Source organism: Lemur catta, chromosome 3 (assembly GCF_020740605.2).
Source record: "Lemur catta isolate mLemCat1 chromosome 3, mLemCat1.pri, whole genome shotgun sequence".
NCBI lineage: Eukaryota > Metazoa > Chordata > Mammalia > Primates > Lemuridae > Lemur > Lemur catta.
In genome coordinates, this window is record NC_059130.1 from 24509801 (window position 1) to 24528022 (window position 18222).

Sequence of the window (18222 nt, forward strand, 5' to 3'; positions counted from 1 at the left end):
GCCTAGCTCACAGCAACCTCAAACTCCTGGACTCAAGCGATCCTCCTGCCTCAGCCTCCCAAGTAGCTGGGACTACAGGCATGCACCACCATGCCCAGCTAATTTTTTCTATATATATTTTTAGTTGGCCAGATAATTTCTTTCTATTTTTAGTAGAGATGGGTCTCTCTCACTCTTGCTCAGACTGGTCTCGAACTCTTGACCTCAAGTGATCCACCCGCCTCGGCCTCCCAGAGTGCTAGGATTACAGGCATGAGCCACCGTGCCCGGCCTCCATTCATACATTAATTCACTCATCTCTCCTATACCCTTTACTGAACACCTAAGTATGCCAACACTGAGTTTAGCATCACACATCTAGAATATACTGAATACCATTCCCTGTGCTTGGATTTCTCTTTTCCACATGGTTAGTTCCCTCTATTGGTTCAAATCTCTATTTAAATGTCACCTCCACACCAAGGCTTTCCCTGACCACAGACTCCCACCTCTCCCTACCACTGTCACTGGATTAGCAAATTGCAAGGCCCTGACCAAAAACAAGTCCCATAGATGCCATCTCTTTAACAGCTTTTTGATCAATTTATTTTTCTCTAGCCCATCTCCTGCCTTCACTCGGGTTATCTTTCACCAGACTCCTAACAAAGGCTTTTCCACTCTTGCTTCTTTTCCCACTCCTCAAATACACTCTTCACACACTAGCTAGAGTGGTCTTTCTAATAAACATTCTGATTCTTTTCTCACCATATACTCTCTCCCTAGGTGATTTCATCCACACACCCACCCACCTCCAGTGATTTCATTCCATCTTCAATAACCCTTGACTAAGAGATGCCTCAAACTTACTTCTCAGATGCTAAAAGTAGTGGACAAAAGTTTAATAAGAAATTGGAGGCCGGGCGCAGTGACTCATGCCTGTAATCCTAGCACTCTGGGAGGCCGAGGCAGGTGGATTGCTCGAGGTCAGGAGTTCAAGACCAGCCTGAGCAAGAGCGAGACCCAGTCTCTACTAAAAATAGAAAGAAATTATCTGGACAACTAAAAATATATATAGAAAAAATTAGCCGGACATGGTGGCGCATGCCTGTAGTCCCAGCTACTCGGGAGTCTGAGGCAGGAGGATTGCTTGAGCCCAGGAGTTTGAGGTTGCTGTGAGCTAGGCTGACACTACAGCACTCTAGCCCGGGAAACAGAGGGAGACTCTGTCTCAAAAAAAAAAAAAAGAAATAGGAAATTACATAGACTCAAAGTATCTCCCACAAATACAGACAGAAAAAGAATAACTTTATAGTGGAGAAACCTGACAGATACCACATTAATCAAGTGATCAGAATTATCATTAGTAATAGGAAAAATCAAGATCACAAGCATCCTGGTAAGGTGCACTGAAGACTCAACACTTCTGCAGTATTCCTGCCAAAAATGCATTATGCTAAATCTTAATCATAGAGAAACATTAGATAAACCCAAATTGAAGGACATTCTACAAAATAAAGGATCTGTATTCTTCAAAAAAATGACAAAGTCATAAAAGACAAAGAAAGATTAAGGAACTATTCTAGATTAATGGAGACCAAACAGACATAACAACTGAATGCAATATGTGATCCTATAATGGACTCCAGACCAGAAAAATTATTTTCATTTTATATTTAGCACGTTAGTGTAACAATTGGCAAATTCTGAATAAGGTCTATAGATTAGATAATAGTACTGTATCTTTGTGAATTTTCACAGTTTGACAATTATATTCTAGTTATGTGAGAAAACGTCTTTTTTTTAAAGTAAACATACATTAGTCAGGGTTTTCCAGAAAAACAGAACCAATAGGAGATAGATACTATTATAAAGATTTGGCTCATGGATTATGGAGGGTAACAGGTCACAAGATCCCCAAGATTTTCAGGGTGAGTTGACAAGCTGGAGCAGACAGTGTAGCTCCAGTCCATGTACAAAGGCCTGAAAACCAATGGTGTAGTTCCAGTTCAAACGCCAGGCTCAAGTCCCAGGAAGAGCTAATGTTTCAGTTTGAATCCAAAGGTAGGAAAAAGCCAATGTTCCTGTCCCAAAGCAGTCAGGCAAAAGAGGAAGGCTCTCTTACTTGGGAGAGGGTCAGCCTTTTTGTTCTTTTGTTTGTTTGTTTTTTTGAGACAGGGTCTCTCTCTGTTGCCCAGGCTAGAGGACAGTGGTGTGATCATAGCTCACTGCAACCTCAAACCTCCTGGGTTCAAGGGATCCTCCTGCCTCAGCCTCCTAACAGCTATAACTACACACCACTACACCCAGCTAATTTTTTCTATTTTTGGCAGAGACAAGGTCTTGCTCTTCAGGCTGGTCTCAAACTCCTGAACTCAAGCGACCCTCCCGCGTCAGCCTCCCAGAGTGCTAGGATTTCAGGCGTGAGCTACTACACCAAGCCCAGCCTTTTTGTTCTATTCAGGCTTTCAAATGGCTGGATGAGGCCCACCCACATTAGGAGGGTGATTTGCTTTACTCAGTCTGCCAAATGTTAATCTCATTTAGTACACCCTCACAGAAAGACCCGTAATAATGCTTGACCAAATATCTGGGAACCAATAGTCCAGAAACACATTAATTGCCCCAAATCGACAAATTAAAATTAACTATCACAGGGCTAGTACTGTAGCTCATGCCTGTAATCCCAGTAGTTTGGGAGGTCAAGGTGGGAGGATTACTTGAGTCCAGGAGTTTAAGACCAGCCTGGGCAACTTATGAGACCCTGTCTCTACAAAAAAAATAAAAATTAGCTGGGTGTGGTGGCATGAGCCTATGGTCCCAGCTACTTGGGAGGCTGAGATAGTAGGTAGGATCCCTTAAGCCCAGGAGTTGGAGGTTGCAGTAAGCTATCAACATGCCACTGCACTCCAGCCTGGGCGTCTCCATATTAGAGATGAGCAAGACCTCATCTCTAATAAATAATTAAATACAAAATTAACCATCACATGTAGTTAATTTAAAAGAGCTTTATCTCTGAAACTCTCAAACAGTTGAGGAAAAAAAATTACATGTGTAGACAAATACATTAAAATAAAGCAAACACAGTAAAATGTTAATATTTGGGTAATCAGGGTAAAGGAAATATAGGAATTATTTGTACTATTTTTGCAACTTCAGATGCACAAACCTCATAATTATCCTTGACTCTTCCTCTCCCATAACTGAGCCATTACCATATCCTATAGGTTTTACTGTCCTATGTATATCTTGTAGCCACAATTTCTCTCCATTACCACCACCACCGCTTTGGTGCAAGTCATCATCATCTCTCACTTAGACTGCTACAATAACCTCCCAGCTGTTCTCCCTGCTTCCAATCTTTCCTCCTCTACAATCATTCTCCACCCTGCAGCCAGTGATCTTTGCAAAAATACAAATTTAAAATCAGCTAAATGCAATGCACTATCCTTGATTGCATTTCCAAAAATTAAATATTATAAAGAGCACCATCTTAGTCTGTCTGTGCTGCTATAACAAAATACCACAGCCTGGGTTATTTGTAAAAAACAGAAATTTATTTTCTCACAGTTCTGGAGGCTGGGAAATTCCAGATAAAGGCTCTGGCATGTTAGGTATCTGGCAAAGGCAAGTTTCTCATAGATAGTGTCATCCAGGTTTCCTTACATGGCAGAAGGGACAAAAGGGGCAAACTTGCCCCCTCAAGCACTTTCATAAGGCACTAATCCATTCTTGAAGGTAGAGCCCTCATAGCCTTATCACCTCCTAAAAGCCCCACCTCTTAATACCAACGCAAGGGGGATTAAATTTCAACATGAATTTTGGAAGGAACACATTCAAACCATAGCAGACATGAATGAGACAATTGGGGAAATTTGAAAGTCAACTGTGTATTACATAATATATTGGATGAATGTTAAATGTCTTGAGTGTGATAATGGTTTTGTGGTTATGTATGAAAATATCCTTGTTCTTAGGAGATATATGTTGAAAATATATAGCAGTGAAGTGTAAAGAATTTTGTACCTAACTCAAGTGATTCAGCAAAAATAATTATTTTATCATTGCTATTATACACACTCATATTCAGAGAGATACAAAGCAAGTCTGGCAAAATGTTATCAGTGAATGTAAGTGAAGGGTAGGTAAATGGGTTACTCATTGTACTAATCTTGCAATTTTTCTGAAAGTTTAAAATTTTTTTAAAAGGCTAGGGAAAATATTATATGTCATTATATGTTAAGTCTCTTGAGTGTAATAAGGGTATTGTGGTTATGTAGGAGAATATCCTTATTCTTAGGAGATACATATTGGAGTACTTAGGAGTGAAATGTCATGCTATCTGCAACTTATTTTCAAATGGTTCATCAAAAAATATGTAAATATATTTTACGTATACATACAGTACTTAAATATGTAAGCATATATGTATAAGTATATAACATATGCATAAATGTAAAACGTGGTGAATCTAGTTTGAAAGGTAGGTGGTGTTGCTTTGCACTATTCAACTTTTCTGTGGGTTTGAAATTTGTCAAAATGAGAAGCTGGGGAACATACTTAGAAGATATATAAATATGTAAAATATTGAGGATATAAAATAAAATATGAATAAAGTTAAAATTATGTATCATCTTAGAAAAATCTCATTCTGTTATATTCCTGCTTAAAACCTTCACTGGCTCCTAGGATAAAGACAAGATCACCTAACAAGGGCTACAAGGCCTAGGGTGGTCTGGCCCCTAACTCCTGACTCATTACCATCATCTCTGCCCCCTGGGCACGGACCTTACTTAACACTAACTACCCCACTAGGAAAGACTCTCTCAGAGTTCTCTCTCCTCCAGGCTTTTGCATGTGCAGCTACCACAGCCATAGCCTATGAGAGACTGAGAAACGGGTTTTCATGCTGTCCCTTCTGGATTGTTGGCCGAAATTTCCTCTTGGAAATTTTCTCTACCCCCCACCCCACCCCAAGTCCGGATGACATGGCTCCTTAGCATTGCATGCTTAATCTCATCACAGTACTTAGCACACGGTATTGCTATTGTCCGCTCACTTGTCCATCTTCTCCAGCGTTCTGTAAACTCCTTGAGGACAGAGCCTGTCTTTGCTCCCCAGCCTCCAGCACTGGCCTGGGGCACAATAATTATGTATTCAGTAAATGGAACAGACTTCCCTTTTCTTGTATGTAAAATACAGGAGTTGCGCTAGATGATCTACAGGATCTATTGGCAATAAATAGGCCGAATAATCCCAACCCCAAATGCACAGGAAATCCCTTTTTCTTCGCGGGCTCTGGTTCAGGTCTTCGGCGACCTCGCGGGTCGGGAAACTGCGAGACTACAGTTCCCATGAGCCCTCGGGCACCGCGCGGCGCCTACAGCCCTGTAAGGCGCAGAAGGACTCCGTTTCCCAGCGCGCTTCAGGGCGCCCGCGCTGCATTTTTCCCGGAACGTCAGGAGTCCTGATCCAGAGCTGGAATTGCAGTAGCCGAGGCCAAGCGGCAGGTAGAAAGGGGTCACAGGGGCATGGGGCCAACCAAAAGCACAAAGTTGTACACACCCTACTTTTGCAGCCTCCAGCCCATTCCTTGCAAATCCCCTTAGGAAGGAACGCGCCTCCGGTGCGGGCCTCTCTAATGGCCCTTGTCCCTTCACTACCCGCAGCTAGAGGCCATATTCCCCCACGTCACACAGAGAAAGGGGGCGGTGTCTCTGGTCTCCCTGTGTGGTGTCGAGGCGGGCTTCCTATCGGGCCGGGTGTAGATGTCGCGGGGTGCGGGGAGTTGGGGACGGTTGCGGGGGCCGCGGGGCGGGTGGAACACTCGGCCCTCACCAAGCGGAAGGCCCCGACTCTCACTCCGTGCGTCCGTTTCTCTGCGGTAGCGGATGCTGAGTGGGCGGCTGGTCCCGCGCCTGGTCTCCATGACTGGCCGCGTCTGTTCGTCCCGGCCCAGCGCGGGATCCGGAACCATCGGTCCGGTGGAGGCCGCCATTCGCGCCAAGTTGGAGCAGGCCCTGAGCCCCGAGGTACTGGAGCTTCGCAACGAGAGTGGCGGCCATGCGGTCCCACCGGGCAGCGAGACGCATTTCCGAGTGGCGGTGGTGAGCTCTCGTTTCGAGGGACTGAGCCCCTTGCAACGGCACAGGCTGGTACACGCGGCCCTGTCTGAGGAGCTGGCCGGGCCGGTCCATGCGCTGGCCATCCAGGCGCGGACCCCCGCCCAGTGGAGGGAGAACCCTCAGCTGGACACAAGCCCTCCCTGCCTGGGTGGGAACAAGAAAACTCGAGGAATCCCCTGAACCCGAGAGGGAGGAAGACCAGGATCGACTGGGCTGGGTAAGACTGAACTACAGAGGCCTTCTCAATACAGTCTGGGATTTGTAAGGGGCAAGGATCCCCGGGCCCCATTCTTTTGGGGTCCCTACATATTCTCCAGAATAGCAACTCGTTTCAGGTCAAAGATAAACCAAGGAAAGAGCAGAGTCACTTACTACTGTTTTTGCCCAGTTGTTCCATGTTATGAATAATTGTGACTAAGGAACTGCATCAGACCTGATGAATTGGAAATAATTCTCTACATTAAAAGAGAAATTACAATATGAATTGCATTGCTGTGTTCTTAATGGGCTGTTGAATCAGTACTACAGGTGTTCTTGGGAGAAAGAGATCTGTAGACTAGGGCAGTCAGAGCTTCATGGGGGAAGTGACCTATTTGGACATTTAAAGGAAAGCACAAAATTAACCAGAAAAGAGAGGATAGGACTACTAAAGTAGCGATAAAAGGAGAAGAACCTAGAAAATGATTACAGAAGATGAAGAAATCTTTATGTAGCCCTTTTTCTTATGAGCCTTCCAAAGGTCCTATTTTTGAGGGAAGCTCAAGTAATATCTACAGAAGCAACTTTCCAGTAATCTCAATGTGGAAATTATTAGAGAAAGGCCTTGGTTAATATATACCTTGACCATTTCTGGCTAAAGAGTTTAGAATGCATAAGAAGAGTAAAGGTAGAACTCTGACTTAAAGGTCAGCTGTGGGAATGGAAAGGAAGGAGTTGATTTGAAAAAGAAAATGACTTGATTAGAACAGAAATGGACTGGAGTGAGAGGGAAGTCAAGGGTAACTCCCAGGGGCATGGGGTCAACCAAAAGTACAAAGTTGCACACACCCTACTTTTGCAGCCTCCAGCCCATTCCTTGCAAATCCCCTTAGGAACAAATGCACAGCTCTGGTGCAGGCCCCTCAAATCGCCCCTTGTCCCTCCACCACCAGCAGCTAGAGGCCAGATTCCCCCATGTCACACAGAGAAAAGGGGCCGTGTCTCCAGTTTTCAGATTTCTTCTTGGGTAAGAATTCCCAAGGGAGCATGTTTAAAATGTACATTCAAGGTCCCCACACTTCCAAAAAAAAAAAAAAAATGGAATCTAATTACACAATAATGGAGTCTGGAATCTATAAAAGGCACACCAGAAGATTTGGAGCAAAGTTGGTTCTAAAGAAACTACTCCAAGTTTTCAAATCTGAGAGACTTTTGAGGGCCCTTCATCAGTAGAAGTGGAAAGGTCAGAGTATAGAGACCAATTTAGGAAGTAAATGTGACACATGTTATTCTGGCTTCTACTTTGGAGGGAGTTTCTTTTCCGTCTCACCATTTTACCCTCCCAAGACTGTTAGGAGAGTTGGATATGGCTGGAGAGGCATAGAAGCAGACATAGCCATTTTGTATTTTAAGGATTCATTTCCTTTTTATTTTTCATCAGTAGTTGTCATTGCATTTTTCACATCAACGGAGTTGGGTTTAGGGTTCCCCAGGAGAGCAAAGGAGATGGATGGGTCCCTCCCAGGTGCACAGGGGGGAGGGCTACGTCCAGCAAGTGAAGGGTGAGGGAAGAGGGCACAGGGTATACACTCGTACACTGGGCACTGGAGGAGAAGGCAGTCTTGAGCACAGACACCAAAGAGTTAAACAGTCACCACCTGGTTCAGTGTTACAAAAAGGGGGGAGTGACCACAGGGTGGGGGCACCAGACACAGCACGAGGAGGGTGAATTTAGATTTTCTTTTTTGTTGTTATGTTCACTTTTTTCCTTTTAAGTTATTTTTAAACATTTTACAAACAGCTAAAAACTACAACACATCACAGCTACAGTAGGGTGAGGAAAGGGCACCAAAGAAAGCGGCCACACACAGTAGGGTGGGACAGGGCAGCCTAACCTACAGAGGCTATTGTGTGGAAGGGTGAGATGGGGAAACTGAGGCTCTGGTCCCTGCGTTAGGGGTCCCTCACATACTGCCCAACCTCTCCCCACTTTCAGAGGAGTTGCCAGGAGGGCCCCTGCCCCAGCTCCTTGTGCTTTTTGATCTGCTGGTTTGACCATATGCCTGGTTTCTCTCCCTCCCTTGCTCCCCTGCCTACTAGCGGACAGGGGAGGGCAGCTGTGCTGTTCCTGTCTGTGCGTAGTGGGTGGAGCCTCTTGCTCCAGAGGAGGCCTGTGCTTCTTGAGAGGAGGGAAAGAGATGGGCCTTGTCAGGTGCCCTCAGATAGATCCCCCTAGACTGTGGGACTCTTACCCGAGACTGGCCTAGGGCTCCTCCCTCCCAGGCTCAACACAGAAACGGGATTAGGGGAAGTACTATGGGAGGCAGGGTTGTGTGTGTGTCCATTGAGATTACCCTTGGCTTATATTTTAGGACAGTATATTGACACCCCCACCCCATGGCACATGCACACACATACATAAGTGTACACACATTCACACACAGTCCTGCTGAGCTGCCTCAGAACTTAATATATAAATAAATAAGAATCAGAAAGCTAATTCATAAAATTCAGGCCTCATATTTGCAGCCCAAATTGAGGGGGAAGGAGAGGCCAGGGGCCCGAGGTTTATTGCTACTCCCCCAGCATCCACCAGGAGGTGTGAGAGGGCATGGAGGCCCTTCCAACTCTAAGAAGTTCTTTTGGTCCATGGTCTACACCCAAGCCCCAGCCCCCAACATAACTGCATACCCGTGGTTTCACCAGGGCCTAGGCAGAGGGAATGAGGGGGAAGGCAGGAAGCCAGTACTGGAACCCCTGGAGCAGGGAAGTGAGGGCCCCTCACTAACACCGGGGGAGGGAGAGAAGGGTGAGGCTCAGCCTTCTCTTGTGCAAAGTTGAGGGTAGTAGGAAGAAGGGAGTAGAGCTTCATCCCAAAACTGGGATGAAGGAGCCTTCCCTGTAGTCCCTGCCCACGGGGGTCACACACATGCACACACACACACACACACACACACGCACAGCTAAGACACCAAACGGGAGTGGGGGGGGAGTGAGGGCTCTGGGGGCCAGGATGGCAGGGCAGGGAGGGGAAGGAAGGAGTTGTTGGTCTCACAGTGTGCCTGCCACTCCCGAAATCCCAGAGACCCCCTCACTGCAGCACCTGCCCCCGGGTCTCAGGCAGCTTCAGGGCTAGAGAGCTGCCGAGGGCAAGAGCAGCTGAGGCAAAGAGAATTGGGGCAGCCTTAGTGATTCCCACAAAGGATGTGAAGATGCTGATCCCCAGCACAGCCGCCAGCTTGCACAGGGCATTCAGGAAGCCGAAGGCTGTGGTCCTGCTCCAGAGTCCGGTGTGCAGCGCAAAGGGTGGGCCCAGGAGGGAGACAAGGGAAGAGCGGGTGGGTGGGGAAGTGAAGGTGAGGAAGATGGCGGGCAGTATCCAAGAGGGAGAGGGAAGCATGAAGAGATTGGAAAGGTGAGGGATGTACATCAGGGAATATAAATAAATTGAGAGATAGAAAGAAAGGAAGGAAGGAAGGGAGGGAGGGAGGGAGGGAAGGAAGGAAGGAAGGAAAGGAAAAGAAAGGAAAGAAAGAAAGAAGACCAAAAAATGAGATTAACAGTTAAGACTTCAAGGAGTAGATACAAAAGCTACCAGCTTTTAGGGGAGAAACTCAATGGGAATGTGTATCCCCCTCTTACCCCTAAGGATCATTTTCCCATTCAGCCTCCCTCTTCATTCCACTTCTCCCCTACCCTCTAGACCCTGGACCTGCTGCTCTATCCCCACCACACTCCAAGTACCTCTTGTCTGAGGGGTAGAGTTCAACAGTCAACACATCCAGCGCATTCCAGGATGCAATGCTGACCCCCCCAAAAAGGCAGAGCAGAGCAATCATGGCTGACTCGCTGTTCCCAAAAGACAGGAAGAAGCAGGAGACACAGGACATCACGCTGGAGCCAGCTGGAGCCAGGCAAGAAGAGAGCAGCATGAGCCTGACCACAACGAAACCCATCTAGAACCCATCTTGTCCCATCAGCTAGCTCTAAGACAGCCCAGCGTGAGACTCTTTTTCCCAAGGTACCTAAAAGGACCTCAACCTCCCTTATAATTGTCTGTTTATTAATAATATCAGTAACAACCATTTATTCAACGCCAGCTATGGGCCAAGCAACTTGATGCTCTACATGCATTGATTTAGTACATGCAGTAGTACCTATGAGGCAGGTACTATTATCACCCCCATTTTGCAGACAAGACAACCAGGCTCATAGAAGTTAAGTGACTTGTCCAAGGCAGGTGGCAGAGCTGAGATTCAAAACCTATAACCTCAAAGCTTATGCCCTAACCACTTGCTATTCTGCCTACCTCCTTTTACCCCTTAGAAAAGCTTCTGTGCCAGGCCCCACCCCTTCCTGTAGCACCCCCTAAATAGAAAACATAAGAGGAGCTCTCTGGCCAATCTCCTCCACAGCCCAAGGTGAGGCGCCTGTTGACAGCCTCCCCCAGCTCCTGGCCCCCCCAGTCAGTTCCAACACACCCCACACAGCCTCTCCCCCTTACCAAGCATCCTAAGCCTGCCAATCTTGTCCATGAGCAGGGCAGACACGATGTTCCCAGGAAGCACAGCAAGCGTCCCCAAGAAGCTGACAAAGTACACCATGTAGGCACCTTCGCCTGTCCCTGTCACATCTAGTGGGCAGCCCTCCTTGTTGTGCAGGAATGTGCTGTTTACCAGCCGGCTGTTCACAAACTTGTACTCAAACAGGTCTGGGGGTGAAGGCCAAGATAGGCAGGCAGTCAGAGTGAACGTGAGAGGCGGCTGCTACTGCTTATGACCCAGGGCTCTGCATTTACGGGGGTAAGCAGTGGGGGGCTCTCAAAATGACTCAGGGCATTCATTGCAAAACATCAGTAATATCGCCATGGGAACTAGGAATCTTTACAGCAGAAAATGACTGTCATCTGACCATCATAGTCTTTGCTTCTTGTTCATTCTTTTTGTCCATGCTAGCTGACTATAAGCAGTAGCAGTACCCTGGACTTAGGAAACTTTTTGTTTTGTTTTGTTTTTTCCTACAAAGTGGGAAAAGCTCACCCAGTACTGCATTTAGAGGTGGAAAACCTCAATCTAGCTCACAAAATAAGCACTTCATATTTGAGAATCACTTAAAAGAGTGGGTTAATGCAAAGATTTCCAACCTTTTCCTCACCAAATATCCTTTTGCTGTTTTCCTTTTTCCCAAGGACACTGTTTTGGGTGATTTTTGCCCTCTACAAAAGTGCATTCATATTACCTCACTGAATTATTATAACTCCAGCCAAAGGGAAAGAAACTTGATGTTTTTGTCAGATATTTTATCAGGAAAATGTGCAATTTCTGTTAGATTTTCAGAATTATTGGTGCTAGCTATTAGGCTCCTCAGCCACGTTCCCACAGGGCTCCAGAGATCTCAGCTTGAGAACTCTAAACTAGTGAATGAGGAAGGTTCCTTCTTCTGCCGTCACGGTCCACCCAACCCTTTGGTCTGACACCCACTGGCCACGCCACCTTACCAGTGTTATAAAACACAGTGTTGATGAATGTGCAGTTGCGGAAAAATGTGTTGCTAGATGTGACATCCTCAAAATAACACTCCTCAAACAGGGAATCTTCAAAGGACACTGACTTCAGACGCAGCCCGATGAACCTGTATGGCCAGGATGAGGACAGACACTTTCCCCTCATCCTCATACCCTCCTCCAAGACTCAAACCTTTAGTGAAGTAATGGGAAACTCAGCATTGAGGAGAAACCACAGGAATTTTCCCCAAAATGCCTCCTCTGGAATTCCCAGACTCATAAAAGAGACAGGGGTAGAAGGGACAGAGGAGGAGTGAAGTTCAAAGGTCCCCACATACTTGTCATTGAAGTACTGCCCTCCTCGGTGGATCTGGTTCTCCAGTGTGAAGTTAAAAGTCACATGCTCTACACGCTCCCCAGGGAACACTTTGGTGCGGGCTGCGTAGTCCACTGCCTGGAGATGGCGGATCATGTCAGGAAACCAGACTGTCAGGCCGTAGTAGCTGAAGAGTCAAGGGCGATGGAAACAGACAAGTCTCAGAGATTAGAACCAGGCAGTCCAGAACAAGGAAGAAGCAGTGTCAGCCCCTAACAGGACCTGGCTCCCTGCCGGCCGCATCTCTCGCTGCTCCTCCCTTCACCAATTGCTGTGGTTCTGGGGACTTTAGGTTCTTCCACTCCCCCGCTGCCACCCCATACTCTTTCTTACCTCCCAGACATCTGCTCTTTAGACATCTCCCTGCCTAAAACACTCTTCTCCACCCCTGGCCTCCCCAACCACCCCACAGCCTATCAGACCCCCATTCATCCTTCTGGACTCAGATTCCCCCCGAGTCCCAAGTGCTGCCTTAGCTCTTTGCCCTTTGTCCACCGTGGCTCTCATCACACTGCTCATAGCAAGTTTCATCCAGCTCCCTGACCAAAACGTAAACTCCAGGAAGACTGTGACCACATCTACTTCATCCCAGCACCATACCAGCACCGGATAGAAACTTAACACCAGTCAGCTACAATACAAGTCTGTTGAATGAAAGTCAAGGAGCTGGGTGGAGGATCAGAGGGGATCTGAACAGCATCTCTCCTTGTTGCTTGTCCCCCAAATTTCCATTTCCCCTACCCCTCTCCCAGCCCACACACCACTGCAACCACCACATACCACCCCCCTACCCCTCCACCCCTCACCTGAATGACATGGTGAACCACACACCCATCATCATCAAAGTGATCCGCCGATATTCCGGACCAAAACAGGAGAGGAAATTCCCCCAAACCTGCAAGGATCAGAGCAAAGTCAGACCTTAGCTATACTAACTTCTAGCACCCACAGATCCCCATTTTTCTGCCCTACCACCTCCCTTCAGTTCATCTGTCATCCCCACCCCCACCTGGACTTAAGTCCTGCCTTCCTCTCCACCTCTCCCACTCCCTTCTCTCTCCACCCTCTTCTCTCTCCATCATCCCATCCTCCATTACCTGCCCCCCCAGGCTCAAGGCCCGGACACCCCAGCGCTGGTACCAGGTCCCCGTGTCTGACTGGATCTCAATCAATTCATCCTCCTGATGAATTGTCTTAATGTGGGTTACCTGGGGTCAAAAGAAGAGGTGAGCAGTCACACACTCTGTATTTGCCAACCTCTTCCAGGTACCTCAGTGTCCCCTACATTAGCAAAATGGGAGGCAGGGGATATGATATGATACCCTAAAAATCTCCTTGAGGTAGAGTGTGGTCTAAGATGTCTAAGAAGGTGAGGGATATCCCAGAGAGGGGCCAGGTGGGGGCTGGGGCTGCAGGGGCTTGGAGGTTTGAGTGGGGCGGGCTGTGGCTTACTGAGAATACTCGCTCAGGATGCCCCTTGGCTCGCATGTTGGTGTCGTGAACCTGCTTCAGCACCATCCAGGCCTCATCATGCTTCCCGTTCTAGAGCCACAGACATAATCCCCACATCCAAGTCAGCCTCTCCCTGGCCCAGGGTTACAGACCCCCTCCCTCCAACCTGGCTTCTGGAGTCACAGGACATGAAACTGACGCCACCTCCCCAACCCTACCACCAACACCTGACCTATGGACATGCATCACCCACTCTGAAAGAGCCCCAAGCTAGAGTATAGCGAGACATAATCAGACTTGGAGAAGAGTTGAGAGGGGCCATCTAGGGGACAAAGGCAAGCACAGGTCCTAGGAATTCCCTGGCGAAATGGAAAGTGAAAACTGAAGACAAGGAGAATATAGTCAGATGCAAGGATGTAGTCAGAGAAGAGGCAGCATCCTAACCCTGCTGGGCCAAGATATAGTTGGAGGGGGAAGGAGCAGAGGGTAGGAAATTCTCTTAGGCCATAAATTCAGGGCCAGGGCCAGGGCTAGGGCCCCTCCCTGCAAAATCTTAAGCCACCCATGGTTGAACAGGGCCCCTAGTTTCTTCACCCACAGAACCCCTCTGGAGATATATTCCAAGGCAAAGGAAGCAAGATAAAGTGCCCCCTCCCCACCACCACCCCAGAGTATGGACCCTGTGAGGAAGGAAGGCAGCCACACACGACCAAACCAAACCCACGGTGTGTGTTTGAACACAGGAGCCCATGCTGCCCTCCATACTCCACAGACCTCCCCCCCCACCCTCTCACCCAGCCCTATCCCATCACCTCCAGGAAGAAACGGGGGCTCTCAGGCTGCGTGGTCAGAGCCCCAATGGCAAACACAGAAGGAAAGGCGCAGACGAGGACAAAGACCCTCCAGCTGTGGAATTGGTAAGCAGAACCCATCTGAAAACTCCACCCTGGCAGAGACAGAGTCACAGTGTCAGCAGAGAGATCAGAAGCTGGGGGCTCCCATCGCAGGGAGCACAGGAGGAGCGGAAGGAGGGAGAGAACATGGGGTGGATTCCTGGGGGCTGCTCACCGTAGTGGGGGATGATGGCCCAAGCCATAGCAGCTGCATACACTCCACCAATCATCCAAAACATGCAGAGCCAGCTCAAATGTTCCCCACGTTTCTCCTGGGCCAGAAACTCCGAAAAATAGGAGAAGACAATGGGGATGGACCCTCCAATCCTGGAGGGCATTTCAAGAATTCAGCATTAGAAAATGGCCATATTCCTGATCCCCTGCCCTAGTGCATTGGATTCCCAAGTCCCTTTTGTCTTCTAGACTTTTTAAGAGACTCCATCTCACACACAATGCCCTACAAGTTCCCCTCACAGCCAGACATCAAGCACTCATCCTTGGCACCATGGGAAACAGACAAGCAGGTACCAGCAAAAGAAGAGGAGCAAACATTAAATCTTGAAGATGACTACAGAATGGCAAGGGAAGGAAGATGACTGCAGAAAAGAGGGAACATCTCCATAGAGAAAGGAAGGGCAGGAGTCTGAGGGCAGGCATTTTGGGAGCAGGCCAAAAGAGGTTGAGTGCCTGGCATGCTTGGGGAAGTGTGGGGCTGCACAGCAAGGCTTCAGCGTTCTGGCAGGTGTCAGTGTTAGCAGGGCTTATTGTTGACTGCAGGAAGTGTGTAGACTCTAGGAGGGGATAACTCTAGGATCCATAGGAGCCCAGGGGTAAGGCCTAGGCCCACTAGGCCTCTTCGTGGAGGTAGGCTCAGAAATGGAACTAGAGGTGGGGTGGAGGGCTCAGGAGTGGACCAGGCATAGAATGGTATTCCGGACAGCTGCAGACAAGTCCAGGACAGGGAGAATAGTCCAGGACACTCCACCTGGCCTGAAGACAGTAGGGGGAGAAAGAAATTCACTCATTCATTCAACTCCCACCCATTTGAAATGCATCCAGTCTGCACACTTGCTGGGCCCTAAAGATATAACACTGACCCAGGCATAGTCCTGCCCTCCAGGAGCTTAGGAAGTGGACACTCACCCAACCCCGGAAAGGAGGCGGCAGAAGAGGAAAGTGCCATAACCCTGGACGAAAGATGAGAAGAAGGCAAAGACGCTGTTGACTGAGAGTGAGATGAGCAGACACTGTCTTCGACCCAGCCGATCAGCCAGACCTCCCCAGAGGAAGGCTCCCACCATCATGCCCAGGTAGACGATGAGGCCTAGAAGGGGGAGGAAAACAGAGGCAGACGGGGTATGAGCAGACACACCTCGATACTCCCATGAGTTGAGCGTTAAAGAAGCTGAAACTGCAGCAGAATGGATCAAAGATATAAAGAATTTCTAGAAGCAAACTCTATTCAGAGATAAGAGTTAGTGAGAGAAAATGAATTGTGTGAGCAAAGATTGAAGGCCATCTCCGCAGACCAGGGGTTCAAAGGCAGAAATGTACATATGGGGGAACCCCAGAACTCGCCACTCTACTCTCCCACTTTCCTCTCTCTCTTTCTTTCTCTCTTTTTTTCTGTCTCTCATTTCTCATTCTCTCTCACACACTTCATCTCCTGGATCTCTCTCTCTCACACACACACACCCCACCCCCATCCCTGGCTCAGCTAGGCGGACGATCTGCCTGGATTCCCAGACCGGCCCAGGGTCCTCCTTATCCTCCCTGCTTTGCTGCCCTCTTTTGCTCCTTGGGAAAGGAGCTCCAATTGCTCCAGTCTTCCCAAGAAATCCCCCACACAAAATCTATCCTTTATTCCTTCTAGTTCCAGTACTTCTGATCCTAAAACTCCCCTGTTTCTTAGTTCCTTCATAAATCAGAACTGGAATTAAATTTAAAAGTCATCTACTCCAAACTACATTTTACCCAAGCCCAAACAAAGCCCCAGAGAGAATAGACTTGTCCAAGGTCCTATGGCAAGTTAGTGACAGAGGAAGGCCTAGATTCTTTCTCAGTGAGTCTAGGGGATTTCCTCCCCAGGGTCCCTATCAGAAAAGGCCATAAGAGACCACTTGCTGGTTCCTGGAAACTCCTAAGTCTAGGTGAGAGCAAGTGTAACCAGCATCTCCAGCAGAAGGCCCAGGACCTTTCCCTAGCCCCACCAGCCCAAATTGACCCTCCCCATTTATACCAGGGAGTTTGCATACTGGCTTCTTGTTCCCCAATCAGGGAAAGGGAACAGGATAACAAGACGGAAGCTGATGAGGAAACATTAAACAGAGGCCCATCCCACCACAGTCACCTCCTGCAGAACTAACTAAGCCGACCACCACCCAACCACTGGCCCAAGCCCCTCTTTCATATACAACTTCACTCTCACCCAACCCCAAGAAGAGGGAGTGTGCAGAGGAACCCTGAGCCCTCTGGAACATCTTGGGAGCAGGGTCCTAAGGAGCCCAGTGGTAAGGACAGGAGCAGTTCCCAGGAGCAGGGGGGTTTCTAGAGTTGGAGACAGGATAGGGCTGGAGCGCCCCCCAGTGTGTCTTACCCAGCATGCCTTTGTTGGAGTCAGACAGGCACATGTCTTTCTCAGCACTGGGCAGCACGAAGCCCACCACAAAGACCTCAACACCATCAGCCATCAGTGCCAGACCAAGCACGAAATACAGTGTCCACTGGAAACGGCCGTGACCACACTCTCGTAGGATAGCTTCATACTGCTGGGCCAGTTCTTCTCGTTCTTTCCGTCGCTGTGCCTCCCCTCGGCCCCCAGGGGGGCCCTCCCCATCGCTCAAGCCCCCCCTCACTCCAGCCAGGGGTGCCCCATCTGCCATCCGCTCGCCTTTGCCCCCAGACTCTGCCCGGGGGATACCCTGATATTCCCCCTCATAGATCTCATCATCCTCATCATGGCCCTCAGTGGCATCACTAGATGCTCCACCTTCCTCCTCATCCTGAGCCCCTTCCCCACGGTAATAGCCATCACTGGGAGCAGGGAAGTCATCATCGTCATCATCCTCCTCAAAGCGGGAGTAGGATCTTCGGGAATATTCATCCTGGACTCTGTCCAGGCCCTTCACCACCTTCTTGGCCGCATGCTTCTTGACTTCCTTGGCAATGTCTTTGGCCCCACGGATGAAAGCTGCCCGGTCTCGGAAGCTCTCTTCCATGATGGGGCTTTAGGGCACTTCAGTGGATCTCCCCAAACTCCCTGCTTCTTTTCAATTTTTGCTCAAGGACTCGTGGAGTCAAGAAGACCTGTCCCCACAGTTAGAAGTGTGTTCCAGTATCTTTGGGCACAGAATAAAAGGAAATGGGACCTGGCCAGTGAGTGTCTAGGAAAGGAAGGAGGGAGAGGAGCTTTGGCCTATACCCAGTTCAGTTGGGTGGGGAAGGGAGAGGGAGAGTGGGGGGATGGGAAGGGGAGGGGGAGCCAGATTGGTGGGGCTAGGCCAGGATAACCCAGGAAGGGCCGCCTACTTCTCTTCCACGAGCCTCTGGAAATCTATAAAAAACAACAGGGAGAAAAAGGAAGTTGTAAGTCCTAAGATGGTGAAGAAAGCCAATATAAAGCCCCTCTCAACCCCGAGCCCTGCCTGAGCCATGTGATACAGAGACAGTCTCCTTACTTCAAACCTCTGTATAGTAAAA

At 48.5% G+C, this 18222-nt stretch overlaps 2 protein-coding genes across 4 annotated transcripts; one reads left to right on the plus strand and one right to left on the minus strand.

Moving 5' to 3' along the window:
* The first annotated feature begins 5375 nt into the window (after window positions 1-5375).
* BOLA1 (bolA family member 1) lies at window positions 5376-10510 on the plus strand. 3 transcript variants are annotated; one of them, XM_045544916.1, is made up of 3 exons: window positions 5376-5486; window positions 5865-6318; window positions 10162-10510. In XM_045544916.1, exon 2 carries the CDS (start codon window positions 5868-5870, stop codon window positions 6279-6281), a length of 414 nt encoding a protein of 137 aa, XP_045400872.1. In that variant the 5' UTR covers window positions 5376-5486; window positions 5865-5867; the 3' UTR covers window positions 6282-6318; window positions 10162-10510. The 3 variants fall into 3 exon arrangements, with proteins under 3 accessions (XP_045400872.1, XP_045400870.1, XP_045400869.1); XM_045544914.1 differs by lacking the exon at window positions 10162-10510 and adding an exon at window positions 10003-10155; XM_045544913.1 differs by lacking the exon at window positions 10162-10510 and having other exon boundaries at window positions 5377-5486; window positions 5865-6585.
* SV2A (synaptic vesicle glycoprotein 2A) lies at window positions 7699-17977 on the minus strand. Its single transcript, XM_045544917.1, has 12 exons — window positions 17120-17977; window positions 15667-15847; window positions 14699-14850; window positions 14443-14576; window positions 13631-13720; window positions 13276-13386; window positions 12985-13073; window positions 12141-12305; window positions 11797-11930; window positions 10804-11010; window positions 10044-10203; window positions 7699-9574 (listed from the first exon to the last, which is right to left on the minus strand). The coding sequence occupies exons 1-12, from the start codon at window positions 17739-17741 to the stop codon at window positions 9391-9393; spliced, it is 2229 nt and encodes a 742-aa protein (XP_045400873.1). The 5' UTR covers window positions 17742-17977; the 3' UTR covers window positions 7699-9390.
* Window positions 17978-18222: the final 245 nt, after the last annotated feature.